At 37.9% G+C, this 16318-nt stretch overlaps 1 protein-coding gene across 1 annotated transcript in view; it reads left to right on the top strand.

The window, feature by feature from the left end:
* Positions 1-15953, top strand: part of TBC1D12 (TBC1 domain family member 12) — a 43166-nt gene extending 27213 nt beyond the window's left edge. Inside the window, 11 exon segments of the mRNA XM_068139687.1 lie at positions 820-935; positions 2477-2559; positions 4555-4672; positions 5991-6097; positions 6730-6810; positions 8724-8818; positions 9560-9631; positions 11504-11632; positions 11940-12049; positions 13757-14015; positions 14234-15953. Of these exon segments, the coding sequence (XP_067995788.1) occupies positions 820-935; positions 2477-2559; positions 4555-4672; positions 5991-6097; positions 6730-6810; positions 8724-8818; positions 9560-9631; positions 11504-11632; positions 11940-12049; positions 13757-14015; positions 14234-14302 (1239 nt within the window). The 3' untranslated portion in view covers positions 14303-15953.
* Positions 15954-16318: the final 365 nt, after the last annotated feature.

Below are 16318 nucleotides of genomic sequence, written 5' to 3'. Positions count from 1 at the left end.
AACAAGTTGAATGTTTTCTCACAGATAGCTTTTTAAGATTTGCTGTACCATGAGAATGGATCTCCCAGTAATTTGGCAGTAGAGTTTTATTTACAGAGGCTAAAAGAGGCAGCATGAAATTTGAGGTTTTCAATTGGCCCTGCATAGCCTTTTTCTTTCCTCTCATGGAAAAAGAAATAGGATTCTTTCTTCCTTATAGTCATCTGTGGATTAAAGGCTGTTAAATCTTTCTCTCTGAGAAAGAAATTACGTGAAATAAGCTTGTAATGATCAATATTGTTATATTGTCACTGAGTATAGTGTAGGTGGTTCTGGATAGCATGGGTTTGATGGTTTTGCTAAAGGCTTCAAGAACTTGAGGAGCTCTAGTTCTTAGGATGAGCACAACCAAATGGAAAGAAAGGGGAAGAGACACATGCTCTTGATTAGTGGTTTGCAGTGGGTTGTTTTTGCTTGGTGTTTTTTTTTTGGTCAACTTCATGTATTATTCAAATATTCTTGTGCATTAATTAGTGTGGGAAGGTTATGCAGGTTTCCTAACTGATCCTAGGATGTTTGGTAGTAATATTGAACTAGAATACATCGAAGATCAAGTTGATACAAGAAACTGCTTTCTTATTCATCTCTAGTTAGCAGCTCTGGAAAGCTGCTGCTTTTCTATAAACAATTTTGGCCTGTACTGGTAGCTCCTTGCTGTCTTAAATAATTTAATGTTATGTATTTTAACATTATTTAGCAAGTGTAAAACAAGTAATATACTTACTGGTTAGAAATGAGGCAGAAAGTTTAACTGTCATTTTTATCAATAATATTGTTTAGGAATATGAAGCACGGACAGGAAGAATGTATAAACCTCCACCCCCATCAACAAGACGTAAAAATATTGAGTTTGAACCACTTTCAACTACTGCTTTGATTCTGGAGGATCGACCAGCGTAAGTATGATTCTGCTGTGGAACTGATGATGACTGCATTGTTTAGATCTACTTCTGATTGAGGTAAACTTCACGAGTCTTACATGAAAATATCAGTGGATTATTCCATCCTCCATAATACCCTAACAAATACCTCCAGAAGAACCTTTAAGTGTATTATACTCTACATGAGGCATTTTTTCTCACTGTACTTGGGTTACTGGTTTGTTATCTACTGTATATCACAGCTGCCTATGACAGTCTTGTAGGCATCCTTAATCAGGAAAAGAGGACTTCTATGAATTTCTTCACTACCATGTCAGTGCATATTCCCTTCTCCTTCCCCCATTCTGGAAACTTCATTTCCTAGACCAGTTGGGAAAACTTAACAGGGGCAGTTGCCATTTCAGCAAACCTGCACTTGGCTTTCCAGAAGAGTTTTTTTAAAAAAGAACTAAAAAAATACTAGCTAGGTAATATCAAGAGGAGGAAGAATTGCCTTTGAAACACAAGAAGCACCTTCCTGTCACAAATGCTGAAAGCTGCAGTTAAATGTTTTTGTTGGTACCAAGATGATAGTGTTCACTGGAACTGTTCCACGCTCCTGTTTCAATTATGTTTTTGTGGCTCTTTAAAATTGCAGCTGAAGGCAAGGAAACAACAGATGAAGATGCAACAAAAAAATCTATCCTAGTGAATAAGATATGCAATAAGTGGTTTGCTGATGCTTTCTTGTACTTCCAAAATGTCACAATTCACAAACTAACATACTTATGTTCTTACACTTCTACTTGTTTTGAATTGGAGTGCGTAATGTGTTGCTATAATCTCATCCCCTGAAGACAGATTCTAGTCTCACTTTCAATGGAAATATTAATAAAGTGATTTTTTTGTTTTCTGCTTGTGTAAGAGGAGGTGGAAATTGTTTATTTTGAACCAAAGGAGGCTAGACTAAACATGTTCTGATTTGTTTTGGAATGAGTCTACTTGGTCAAAAGGAAGTGTGTTTGGCAATCACAAGATCACTATGCAGTCAAAAAAATCTAAATGTGTTTTAGGGTGGTGAACCTCTAGCACTGCAGCAAGGCTATTTAGCTTTAGCTCTAATGTAGAGTAGATCTATCCTTTCTTCCTTTGGTAAACCTATGTTCTCTTGTGGGAGTTTTAAAGGGCTAATAATAATGACTTAACCCCACGTGCCTTTTATTGAAAATACATCATCATAGATTTCAATTGAAGATATGGATATGCAGGTTTATTAATGATTAAAATGGACTAAATAGAGAGAATTTCAGTATTTCCCTTTTTCATTTCATGCAAACTTCATTTTAATATCATTCCAGATGTTCAATAAGTCTCATAAATCTGCTTTGGGGAAAGCTATAGGAGAACTAATAAACAGAAGCGGTAAACACCTAGTAGTTCTCTACTGCTGTGACTGAAACCCTGGGAGTGTGACGACCCCAAGTGTAAACCTTAGCGAGAAGCCAAGTTAAAACCTGGTTTGAAATTGTTTGGAATATCATTTATGTGTATTGAATTCAGGAACAACTTGTTTTCAGAAATCTTCCTGCCAAATCAGTGGAGGAGGCTTTACGTCACCGACAAGAATATGATGAAATGGTGGCAGAGGCAAAAAAACGAGGTATGTCAGGTGTCAGTAATCACTGTAATTATTTTTAGCTGTGCAGTAGAAATAAAATAATTTCAGGTTTGTAGGCTAGTAGGTACAGTAGAGGCCAATCTCATTTAATATCTAGGTTATTCTCTGACGTGCACATAGTTTAAAAGAGAATTTGATTAAACTGGATGTTAGGAACAGGTTCTTTACCATGAGGGTGGTGGAACACTGGAACAGGTTGCCCAGGGAGGTGGTTGGAGCCCTACCCTTGGAGATACTCAAAGTGAGGCTTGACAGGGCTCTGGGCAGCCTGGTCTAGTTGAGGATGCCCCTGCTTACTGCAGAGGTGGATGGACTAGATAACCTTTGGAGGTTCCTTCCAGCCCAGACCATTCTATGATCAAATAATTTTCTCATTCCACCACAGTGAACATAACTAGGTTCAATAGTCAGTTTAATTCTTAAGTAGAAACTTGGTGATTATTTTTTTTAAGCTACTTGTAATTTGATCTGTTATAAACTTTTTGAGTATTCAAACTCTTTTTCAAGCTGTTTTGCTGCAGTTACCACTGAGACACAAAGTACAAAAAAGCTGACTGATTAAGGAGATGTTTTTTCATGAACTTGAGATCTATTTCAATATCGTAGTATCATAGTATCAGTCAGGGTTGGAAGAGGGACCACAAGGATTATCTAGTTCCAACCCCGCTGCCACAGGCAGGGACACCCCACACTAGATCAGGCTGGCCAGAGCCGAATATGAAGACAGGTGAAAACTTGAGTGGGTGTTTTTGTGTTTTTGTTGTTTGGTTTTGGTTGTTTGTTTGTTTTTTTTTTTTTTTTTCTTTCTCCTAACAAGCTGTTATCTGTGTGATCCTTCCTAGTCCCACTAGATCTGTTTTTTTAATTTAAACATCTATCTGTAGCATCTGGTATTGTCAGTCTATGAATAGCTGTTGAAAGGACTTCTGTGGTCTCGTGCCTAGTGTGCAGGGAATAAGCTATTTTAAGAATCTCTGCTGCATGTTTTCCTTGGGCTGTTGAAAGATACAAGTTTCTGAACTGATTGGAACCTCTATGGATCTGTGGCAACTTACTCTGAAAAAAATGTAATAAAAACTCTAAGGCACTTGATGACTCATTTCACTCTTGTATTTTGCATCTTTAAAAGTGTCATCTGTGGTCTGTGTTCTCTAGCTGTGTCTTTGGAGGATTAGCCATGTGCAGTATGTTCAATATGTGCACCCTAGTGTCCATTAAATTAACTGTTGCCATGCACACAAAGCTTTAGTAAAAACTTAATGAAGCTGGTCAGCCATATCCATTTACAAGAGGTGGCATATTTACTCCTTTGTGTCTAATGCATGCATAAATAGAAAGTTGCACTTTCACAGTGGTTCTTACTGATGTCAAGATAGCACTGCTCTGCCCTTCTATCAGCCTGTTTTGTTAGAGGGATCTACAAGTGATCCGTTTTTAGAAGAAGGCAGAATACTCATCTGTTGTTCAGCACTGCAGCTTTGTCTCAGATCTTCACTTCATCTTTCTAGGAAAAAAAATCCAACATAATCCTTTTTGATGGAAGTTTCGGTAAAATTTTAATAATTTTGAAATGAACTTAGAAAAAAATATTAAAAATCTAATCTATAATTATTGCTGATTCTTCTAAGTAGTAAGAAAAGTTTAGGTAGTGAAGGTGTGAAATTCATGACAGAAAAAGCAGTGCTGATGGGCCTCCCTTTTAATCACTCTGTATGCTGCAGAAAAGAGTGCAGTGAGGTTTCTGGACAGATTTTTGCTTGTCTAAATCACTATGTATTTAAATAACTTAGCTTAAATGAAAAAAATTTCCTGAGAAATACATCTACAATAAACAGGAATAAGTACTAGCTAGCTCATGTGCAACTGTAATTTACCCGTGTCTTTTTCAGACATCTATGTAATTAGATAATAGCTGGATTATTTACCTAATAATTTCGATAAATTAATACATAGTTATTAACATCTTATGCCTAACAGAAATTAAAGAAGCACATAAAAGGAAGAAAATAATGAGGGAACGTTTCAAGCAAGAAGAGAATATTGCCAGTGCTATGGTGATTTGGGTCAATGAAATCCTACCTAACTGGGAAGGCATGTAAGTCTGAAGTTCTGTTGTGATGCAAGGCCAGCTCGTTTCTCCTCTGGAAACAGAGAACACACATACTTTGCTTTCCTTTCTGATTTGTCAAGAAGTCATTTTATGTTATTATGCTAAAGCTGTCATTACAGAGGTCATTACAGAGCAGCATGAAATGTGACTTTCCATGAGCTTGTTTTATTGTGGTTTTGTGTGTGTTTGGTTGGGTTTTTTTGGTTGCCTTATTTTAATGGGGCTTTAACATAAGCAGAGATCCTTGAATCCTTGGGTGGCATCCCTCAGGGATCAGTACTGGGACCGGTGATGTTTAACATCCTTGTTGGCAATATGGACAGTGGAATTAGGTGCACCCTTAGCAAGTTTGTGGATGATACTAAGCTATGTGGGCTGATTGACATGCTGGAGGGAGGGGATGCCATCCAGAGGGACCTGGACTGTCTTGAGAGGTGGGCCCATGCCACCCTTGTGAAATTTGGCAAGGCCAAGTGCAAGGTCCTGCACCTGGGTCAGGGCAATCCCAAGCACAAGCTGGGTGAAGAATGGCTTGAGAGCAGTCTCAAGGAGAAGGACTTGGGGGTGTTGTTTGATGATAAAACTCAGCGTGAGCCGGCAATGTGCGCTTGCAGCCCAGAAGACCAACCGTATCCTGGGCTACATCAAAGAAAATGGTGAGCAGATCAAGGGAGGTGATTCTTTCCCTCTGCTCTGCTCTTGTGAGAACCCAACTGGAGTGATGCATCTGGTTCTGGCCCCTGCAACATAAGAAGGATATGAAGCTATTGGAGTGGGTCCAGAGGAGGGCCATGAAGATCATCAGTATGAGGACAGGCTGCAACAGTTGGGGCTATTCAGCCTGGAGGGAACAAGACTTCAGGGAGAACTTATAGCAGCCTTCCAGTACCTGAAAGGGGCCTACAATAAGACTGGAGAGGAACTGTTTACAAGGGCTTGTAGTGGTAGGACTAGGGATAATGGCTTTAAGCTGGAAAAGGGTAGATTTAGACTAGATATTAAGAAGAAATTCTTTACAGTGAGGGTGGTGAGATACTGAAATAGGTTGCTCCAGGAGATTGTGGATGCCCTGACCTGGAAGTGTTCAGTACCAGGTTGGGCAGGGCCTTCATCAATCTGGTCTAGTGAAAAGTGTCCCATGGCAGGGATGATCTTTAAGGTCCCTTCCAACCCAAACAATTCTAGGATCTATGAATGCTGGTTTGGGAAATAGTTTGTTGTTTTGCATCTAAATTGCCCAATGATTTCAGAAATCCAGTATGTGCCTTTTCTCCTGTTTTGTTTTGTTTTTCACCTTGCCTAGGCGTGCTACCCGAAGGGTTCGAGAGCTGTGGTGGCAGGGATTACCCCCAAGTGTACGTGGGAAAGTTTGGAGTCTAGCTGTGGGAAATGAATTAAATATCACTCCTGGTATGTCTTACACAGATCACATTTAAATGCAGAGTTAAGTTGGTAATTTTTTCAAAGAGAAATACAGACTTTTGATTAAAAAAATTCTCAGACTATATTTGTGTTTTTAGAAGAACATATTTTGCCACCTTAGGAACAGGGATTTTACAATTAGACAGCGTATCCTGGTACATTAGGCAAACTTTTCCAAACCTTCTTACAAGAATCCCCCCCTACATTTTAGTGTTTTAAGAGTTAAGGGGTTGGTTGCTTCCTTCTCCCTGCGACCCATTCCAGAATTTTTGTGCTGAAAGTCAAGAATCTGTAAGTTTGCAGTGGAAGGGGGAATTTGTTTATTTCCTAGCTAATGATTTTAATGAGCTAAAAGAGTTATGACCTATTTAAAAAAAAATATTTAAGCCATTATTTCCCTCTTGTAATTTACATGTTCACCACAGAAGAAAGAGTAATGCAGTGCACATTATAAAAGCAGTAACCATTGAACAGATTCCCTACCTTGCCCCCAGTAGTTAAGATGGAACAAAGAAACAAAACCAAAGCCAAGAATAGTTAGTGTGCTTTCGGTTTGGATTGGTGTTTTTCTTACTTATCTCTTCCTTTTTTATTGTTGGGTTTGTTTTGTTTCCATGCAGAGCTATATGAAATCTTCTTGTCGAGAGCTAAGGAACGATGGAAAAGCTTCAGTGAGACAGGTTCTGAGAATGATGTGGAAGGTGAGGTCTCTTGAATGCTAGACAGCCTCCTAACTGTTCATAAAAAATTATGTGTGTGATTGTAAATATGCTTATCTTTGAAAAACATATGCAGTGCCCCTTGGATTTTGGGTTGGGAGTTTGTTCTCTCTTTTTCCTGGAAGTGTGGACTGAGTGGAGTGAAAAGCTTAGGTAATTTATTTATTTTGGAAATGTAGTTGCTCTGGATGGAAATGAAAGGGGACAGGGTCCATTCTGATTGTGCTAGATGTTCTGGGAAAGGTAGTAATAAGGGAAAACTTATGAGTAATAGGATTTTCATCTCTAGTTGAAAAGCAAGACACCCCTCTGTGCTTGTTACTAATCTTTAGTAGCAAAGTCTGGAAGATCAATTATTGTAGCCTCATTTGACATTAGTAGCTCTGAGGGGTTTTCCTGTTCAAGTATCTTTAACACTTTAATTTGGCAGTTAAAGACTAAAGCACAAGAAATACCTTTTCGTGTCTTGAAGACAAGATATTAATCAAAATGTGTTATATGGAATCAAAGAATCATAGAATGGTTTGACTTGGAAGGGACTTTTAAGATCATCTAGTTCCACCCCCCCTGCCATGGGCTGGGACACCTTCCACTAGACTAGGTTTCTCAAGGCCTCATCCAGCCTGGTCTTAAAACACTTCCCAAGATGAGGCATTCACAACTTCTTTGGGCAACCAGATCTGTTCAAAAGACCCTCAGCAACTCTTCCGGAGGTCCATGTGATCTGTTTGTCAGATTCTCATCTTCCTTGGGAATCACTCTAAATGGATACTGTTCCAAGTGAAATTATCACAAACTGTCCAATATAATGCCTTTTCCTCTTGAAAGAGGACAGATTAAGCAGCAATTCTTGAACTTTTTATTTTAGATTGTGTAAGCTCTTTCTCTGTAATAATGTTAGCCATCTTTCACCCATAGTCTCCTAACACACCTTGCAGCAGCTTCATTCACTTGTGAATGCATCTTATAGTTTTAGGAGGACTGGAAGGAAGTGTTGCTTTCCAGGCTTCAGTAGAGCATCTTCTGTTTAGCCTATTCCTCAAATTCTGTGATGTTCTGTAACCCAGATGGTTCTTGACTGGTTTATGCCCTCTGAAGGAGCCTTTTCCCCAATTGCCACATGGTTTTCTACTTGCTATCACTAGTATTTGCATCAGTGAATGCTGCCTTCTTTCCTGCTATTTGAAGAATGCCAGTCGTAAGGATGCAAAAAGAAAGACAAAAAAGTCATAGTTAAATGAGAACTACAGAAGCTCAGAATTAATGTGACTTGTACAGATGATAACTATGTGTCAGTTCTGGAAACTTCAGTGAAGTTTCTTTGTGTATTTTATTTTAGTTACCTTCAGTAAAAGTGAGACATGAGAAATACCTGTCTTTGAAATAGTGTGCTGACTTTGCAGGTGAAGAAGTACTGGTTTCTTGTGATAATGATCTAATTTTTATCCCCTCTAGTGTACATATTATGTTCCAGCAAATATGTTGATTAGGAATGAAAAACTTGAGATCTCATTTAATGACATTTAGATCAAGAACAGTGCTCTTACTCTGTGCTCTTGCACAGGCCCAGTAACTGGAGTCACAGTAGAATATAAAAAAGAAAACAGGGTTTTGAGAACTGGGCTAGGCAAAGTTTGAATTCTAGTGAACCCAGGGCCAGCCTGGGCCTGGATAGAATGTTGTACAGAACACTAAAAGGAGTAGACAGGTTGTATTTATTGACCCTTTCCCTCACTTTTTGGAGTTGCTGGGACATACCAGATGTCAGCAGACCATTTTAGAACTAAGTACATTTTTTTCCTTAGATCATGAAAGTCTTTATCTGTTTGTGGCAGTTTTATTCTGAAGTCTAGAATTTATCTATCAGTTTCAGTAAGTGTTGGTTTTGCTTGCAGATGCAGGTGCCTCTGTTGCTGATCGTGAGGCCAGTCTGGAGCTAATTAAGTTGGATATATCACGCACATTTCCATCCCTGTATATTTTCCAGAAGGTGAGATTTCTGTAAATTTAGTTAGGACAAGTTTAAACTTCTGAATAATTAAACAAGAAAAGAAGCCTAGCTGGCTAAATATGGAACAGTTTTTAGAAGTTGTATGAAACAACAGAAGTAAAATTGGTTCTTTACTACGTGCAACAGCAAGTAGTCATCCTTTTTTAATGAGAGTAGAGTAGGGGCTATGAAACTTCTTCTCCTGGAAAAATTTCATGTGGTTCCTGTTGATATTTATGAAACTACATGCAAAAAGGAGAATATTCCCACTGCTGCTGCAGAAATCTGTATGGGTTGTAGTACACATTTTCATTCTTTGATTATTTTTTTTTAAACATAGATATATAAGTAGACACAGATCTATGAACACACATGTAAATAAAATAATATGCTCTATTGTAATACATCAACTGGTGTTACTAGAATTTAAGCCACCCACTCTCTTGGAAAAGGAAAAGCCAACCCTGGATGTGTATGATGCGTATCCCTCTTTTTTTCATTGTGTTGATTTCCACTTAATTATTTCATAGAATTATTGGTCTGTTACTTCCCCTTTAACATCTCAAAAGCATATATGGTAATACTTAAGGTAAAAGCTAGCATTATTCGAGATGTGAGCAAAACAATAGTTCACTGGCTCATTGCATCTTAAAATACTGGCTAGTTACCTTCCTATATAAAGCAATTTTGAAAAACCCTTTTATTTATTTGTTTCCCCCTTTCTATTTCCCTTTGAATTAGGGTGGTCCTTATCATGATCTCCTGCACAGTGTTTTAGGAGCATACACATGTTACAGACCGGATGTGGGATATGTAAGTATTCAGTGTCAAATGTTTATAACATAACAAATAAGCTTAAGCTGTTGTATATTAGAGTGTAAATAAGCAGTTTATCTAAACTTCATGCTACTGGCACTGAGATAATTCAGTATTGGCACTTACTAATTTCATAGCAGTCACAATGAAATGTACTCAGTGTCAAGGATGAGCATGCTTTCTGGCTTGCATGGAAAATTTTAACTAGAAGTGTTCACAAGGTGTTACAGATTGGACAGATCCAGAATATCTACAGAAGCAAATAAACAAACAAAACACATTAGAGGACTTCCAGTGAGCACTTGGTCTGTTCCGTCTTAGTGTTGCTCCCACTGCTGCCATTTCCATAGCAATGCTCTTTGAATCACTACTGCATATCCTAAAATCCAGAAACTCCTTATTTTGGTGTCATCTAGTCAAAGATTGATCACTCCACCTGAGTTCAGTGAAGGCAAAATTGTTTGCTGCGAGCATTACTGTGGTTTTAAAAACGGTAAAAATGAACAGACCACAAAACCAAAAAACCTCACAACAAAAAACCTTCCAAAACCGTTGCAAACAACCTAACTAAACTGAACATCTCACTAAATTAAGTCATCTTACAGAAGCAGTTAAATAACAAAAAGATACTTTCCCCCTTCTTTTTCTGTCTTTGTTCCTGGGCGTAGCTAGAAACAGCTTTCACAGTATCGCTAAGGTTGGAAGAGAACTCAAAGATCGAGTCCAACCTGTCACCACAGACCTCATGACTAGACCACCACAAGCCCTAATCACTTCTGGGTTAAAAAGAACTTGAGAAGTTTTAAGTCTGATCCATGCAACAAAAGATTATTTAGCACAGGGTGTGTTTTCTCTAAATCAGACATGCTTGGGACTCTGCACCAATGTCCATTTGTTTTTTTATCCCTGAATTCTGTCATCTGTGACCTCATTTGTGGCAACCTTCCCATACTCTTAAGTGAGATTACAAACTCTGCAGATTATGAGATTACTTGTTCTCTGGGTGGAGTTTTAAAAGGCAAATAACTAATTTTTCATGGCTATGTTTTTTTTTTTTCATTAAGGACACAGCTATCCTAGATGTTTCTGATCAGAAATGTATTGGTTTTAGTGTAATATGGCAGTAAATTTAGTCTCTCACAGAAAAATGGAAAGCTGCTGGACTGTTTTTGATACATAACCATACTCTTCTCCCTAGCTGGTTGAAATACTGAGTACATTTTTTCAAATGAGAGGCAGGCAGCATAAATGCCTGCTAAGACTGGAATAATCATCATCAAAATGGTAAAATTAGTATAATGACTATATAGATCTCAAGTCAATAACTGGAAGAGTAATGTTCTTAATTTTTATTGCAGGCTAAAATTTGGGTTTTTTTGAGAGAGTAATCATGGAAAAATGCAAACTTGCATTGTAGCTAACCACGTAAAATTAATTTTGTGTGTGTGAAAAAGTACCATTTGGCAAGTGGAAAGAGATGTATTGACTCTTCTGAAACAGCATTTTGTCTCAATTCCAACATATCTGGGTCTAAACTGTCCCTTATGTGATGTTTTTCTCCATGTCAGGCCAAGTTTTGTCTCTTATGAACTCTCTTGAGCCTGTGTGGTTTTAACTTTCTTGCATTCCAAGTCCTGAGGACTTGGGATCATGAGACCTCACAGAATTTCATCAAGCACCTAAAACCAGCATCTGAAGAAACACTCTTATTTGTGGCTGAAATCATATTGACTGCATGCATAAAAATTATTTATCTCTGTTGTTTCTGGACAAGTTATACAATGGTATTTGATATATTTGCATTTCCAGAGATATAAAATGTACTGAACCTACTCATCTCTATTTACCCAATGCTTTTCCCACTTGAAGGTACAAGGGATGTCCTTCATTGCTGCTGTGCTCATTCTCAATCTGGAAGAGGCAGATGCTTTCATTGCCTTTGCTAACCTTCTAAACAAGCCATGCCAGCTGGCCTTTTTCCGTGTGGATCACAGCATGGTATGCACACAACTTTCTGGTTTTGAACCATAATATTCTTTTGACTTGAAGCATAGTTGATTTATTGGTGTCTTCCTTTTGAATAATGGAAAGCATTAACCTGTGGTTACAAAATTGAGAGTATCAGATACTAATCCGTAGAACACATTCTACTGTACTGATTTTCCCTCTAGAAACACTTAATTGTATTTCCTAAAAAGTCATGGTGTGCTGTGCTGACATCTTCAGTTCTTGGTGGGCATTAAGTTGTTTTACAACCACATGTTATTTTGGTGACTGCTTATGAAGTACTTTGTTGTCTCTACAGATGCTGAAATACTTTGCAGCCTTTGAAGTATTCTTTGAAGAAAATCTTCCCAAATTGTTTCTTCATTTCAAATCGTACAGTCTTACTCCAGATATATATTTGATAGACTGGTGAGTTCAGAGAACATAGCAAACCTAACCTTAGAACTGTTGGAACACTTTCCATTCAGATTTTTTAGCAATGGAAATGCAACATTATAGGAAAAAGCATCAGGAAGTGTTTGTGTACCTCAGTTGTCTTAAGTCTTGTGAAATCAGGACGAACTGTTTTGTGCAACCACAGTTCCTCTGGCAGGATTCAAACTTTATGGACCAGCATTAGGCGTAACATCTATTTGGACAGGAAACAAGACACGCAGTACTCCTGTGTGTCTCATTTTCTTGTTCTCCCAAGTAAGAGCCAGCTATGTCTAACATAAATAGGCGAGAGAAGGCTACTACACTATAGTTGTCTTATGACTGATTGTGACTTGATGAAATTAGTGTAATCAGCTGCTGAATACAATATGAATACAGGAATAAAGATTTCAAAGTGGAAGGAGCGTGAAATGTAGGATCTGGTTTGGGAAGGGATGAACTTGGAAACAGACTGAACATTTTGAAGTAATGAATATTCAAACTACATTACATGCCTGCAATGGAAGGCAGTAATGCCAGCATCCTTGAAGTGTGTGTAGTGCTGACAAATACAGAATGTCTATTCATACATGTGTGTGGATAAGGATGTGCTTCACATAGGATGGGGTTAGAAGTTTCTAATAGAGTAAATTGAATTGGGTAGAATTAAATAATATAAACATGTAACGACATCTGAGTACTTGGGAATGAGGAGCTTCGGCTATAAGATTGACTTAACTGTAAGCAGTAAGGCTTTGAAGGGTCAGGTTATACAGTAGCTGCATTGTGTTGGGAGTGTGCTACAGTCCTGAGAGTTTAGACAGATCAGTATAGGTATAGACCTATGTATGGTGTGGAAATAGAGCTGCTGTGCAATATACTTGAATATTCTGCTTTCTGTTACCTGTGAAAAATGAAGATTCTTATTCCTGCACATGTTCCAAAGATGGCCTTGAGATAGAGAGAACTCCTTTATAAAAGGAGAATACAAGAAGTTATGATAGTCTGCTGTAAGGAGTGTTCTGAGGTTCCCAAACCACTTCTCAATGTATTTTATGGGGAAATGGAGAACAATGTGCTCTGTATCAAAGGAACCTCTTCAAATTTATGGGAGTGGTTCTACAACGTAGTACATACTGCAGACTGAACTCTCCACTCATGCATAAAGTTTATTTTTAAAAAGTAATCATTGTAATAAGAAATGAAATTGGACTGTTCCCAGTAAGAATAGAACATGGGCTGTCTTTAGATTTCAGTGATGTTAAGGTGAAGAGAAATTCAAAATGTGTCACAACTCTGTAGTTACTGAATTCTCATTTAGTCCATTAGTGGGATGTAGTCTTCTCTTGAGACGATTTGTGGCATCAGATTTAGTTAGGACACAAATTAACAGAGCTGTTAAACTGTGTGTCTTGAAAGTGGCTAGAGCTAAGTTACACAGTTGCAAACTTCATTGATGAAATTCTTATTTGTACACCTGAGTGTAAAGATATTTGCAACTTCTCTAATGGAGGATTTCCTGTAGCAGAAAGAGTGCTGACTTCAAAAGCTAGAGACTTGTGGATCTTTGAAATACAGAAAAAATAAGACCATACGAAATAACTTGTACTTATCTTTGTGTCACTCAAAAAAAAAAGGTTGTCTTTTCATCTTTCTGAAATAGGTTAAAATTGTAATTCTTCTTTTTCTTCTCAATTGCAGGATTTTTACACTCTATAGCAAGTCATTACCACTTGATCTGGCCTGTCGTGTCTGGGATGTTTTCTGTAGAGATGGAGAAGAATTTTTGTTTAGGACAGGGTTGGGAATCCTTCGGTTATATGAAGATATTCTCCTACAGATGGACTTTATTCATATAGCACAGTTTCTAACAAAACTACCAGAAGACATTACATCAGAAAAACTTTTTAGTTGTATTGCAGCTATTCAGATGCAGAACAGTAACAAAAAGTGGGCACAGGTGAGTTTCTTGGAGATAAATATGTATAAAAACAGACATGTCAGCGCACAAGAGATACTTAATGACTACTTTATTCTGTATGTCTGACTTTTGAGCAGCGGGCACTTCCTTTCTAGTGTCTTGTTCTAGAAATGTCCATGCTAATAATGTGGTGATTGATGTTGGTCTTTTTTATAAGGCTGGGTTTTTTATATTCATTAAATAATTTACTTTTCCAGGTGTTTGCCTCACTGATGAAGGACAACAAAGAAGGGGACAAGAACCACAGCCCAGCACTGAAAAGCTAATTGTCGTAATGTTGAGGTCGATTGAAAATGGAAAACCACTTGATGACAAAGGAGGTTTCACATCACTTCTATGTGGAAAAGCACTACAGAAAATGTGAAAATGAGATGGAAAAATAACACAGCTGGAAAAATAACAGTGGAAAAATAACACAATGAAGTAATGAACTGATGAAATCTTCACCCTTTTGCCAGTATTAGCTTTTGTTGTGGGAAGATTTGTTTTCACACAGAATACTAAAAGTTATGAAACTGAGAAGCAGGGGAATTAATTTTTAATACTTTAAAAGAATCAGCTCAATGCAATAAACATTTGTAATAACTTCTGTTGGTACTTAAAAAAAAGATGAATTGAGGCATAACTTTTTTTACAAATACCACAATGGCACTTTTTGGGGGGTGGGATGAAGGAAATGCTAAATCTTAAGGCCCTAAGAATGCTATCCGAACCAAATGCTGTGGTACGAATATTACCTCCAAATCTAACCATTTGAAAGTACTGAGGACCAAATAAGGTTGTTTGGTATGCTTATGTGCAAGACAGTTCAAAATTTGGGAAGGGGTATTGTCTTTCTTACTTGTGGTGGGTGTTTTTGTTTGTTATTTTTAAGTTGCAGTTTCATTCTTCAGTCTGGGCAAATGTAATTAACTCAGGAACTGTGGAAGTATTGTGTCTAAACCCGTTAGAGCAAAAATCATCTCAATTCTAAACAGTGGTGAGACCAGGGCTTTTATTTTCAGTGTACAGCTTTCAAAGTGAGTGGTGTTAAGCGTTTGTTTTGGTGTATTGGTTGTGGAGCTTATTAAAAATGGAGTGAGTATTCTGTGAAAGTTTTGCCACCAGAAGCTTTGTTTTGTTGAGCCATTTCCAACTAAGAAATCCTTGTATGTAATGGTGAACACTAGAAACTGACAAAGTGATCTGCAGACTTTGTGTTGTCAAAGGAGCAGCCACTTTTACTACTTCAGAATAATGCAAATGCAATTGTTTTTGAAACTATCTTTTATTAGCGTGCAATACTGAAATCTAAAAACCATCTGGTTTAGTGACACTTAATCCTTTAACTTCTTTTAACAATGAGATATAAAGTCATACTATACACTGATGTATTCAAACACTTCCTGTTCTCAAAGATGTAGTACAACAGCTTGTGATTGTAGGGGATGGAAATTTAAAGTGAATAGCACTGCAGGTGAGGAACACTTGCACACTCTTGGTCCATTTTTGCTAATTTAATGTAAATAAATTCCTTACATGTGGGTTTTTTGTAACTGGTCCCTCTGTGGAAATCAAGTCAAAATTACCATGATGTATTTTTAAATACAGGAGGCCTCCAGTTGTCTGGTGTTTAAAAGCAGAGTCTACATAATTGGGGTAAAGATTTTGTGTGGTGTAACTTACATTGCTATCTGGTTTAAAAACTACATATATGCTACTTACAACATTACAATTTGAAATGTAAATGTCAGATTTTTCTTAACTTATGTATTCACTACTTTAATTGGATCCAATTTGTCTTATATTTTTGTGTTATCTTGTACAGTTTTCTTACTTTTCAACTATAAATCTGTATATAATTGTAAATAGAAGGATCAAGCCTTCCTTTAAGACCACTAGTAATACTTCCTGTGTAAATAAAACTTATAGCAGGTATGTGCTGTGGTTCTCTTTGATTCCTCCATAACTTGGTCCTAAGCAGAGTATGAGAGTGTCTCAAAGGTGACGTTGGACCGGTGAGAAGGAGCTGGTTCCGGCCCTGAGGAGCCACGCTGTTACCTGCTTTTCTTGCCTGCCTCGGGAGCTGAGGTGAAGGGCAGTGTAGTACGCTTTGGGGTTAGCTTTGCTCTTTTTAAGGTCCGAGGGTGAGCCCGAGGTGGGCACCGTGTTGCCGCAGGGAGTGTTCGGGCAGAGGGTGAGGCATTAAAGTAAATGATTCTGTTCATTGATGCAGGGACAGCGACCTCCCTTTTCCGTCCCTCGGCAGCGACCCGGTACCCGCAGCCAGCAGACCTCCGCCG

This window comes from Melanerpes formicivorus, unplaced genomic scaffold (genome assembly GCF_026170545.1).
Source record: "Melanerpes formicivorus ecotype bairdi unplaced genomic scaffold, bMelFor1.0.p_v2 SCAF_6, whole genome shotgun sequence".
NCBI lineage: Eukaryota > Metazoa > Chordata > Aves > Piciformes > Picidae > Melanerpes > Melanerpes formicivorus.
The sequence above is the reverse complement of the archived record's forward strand: the minus strand, read 5'-3'. Positions and strand labels throughout refer to the sequence as shown.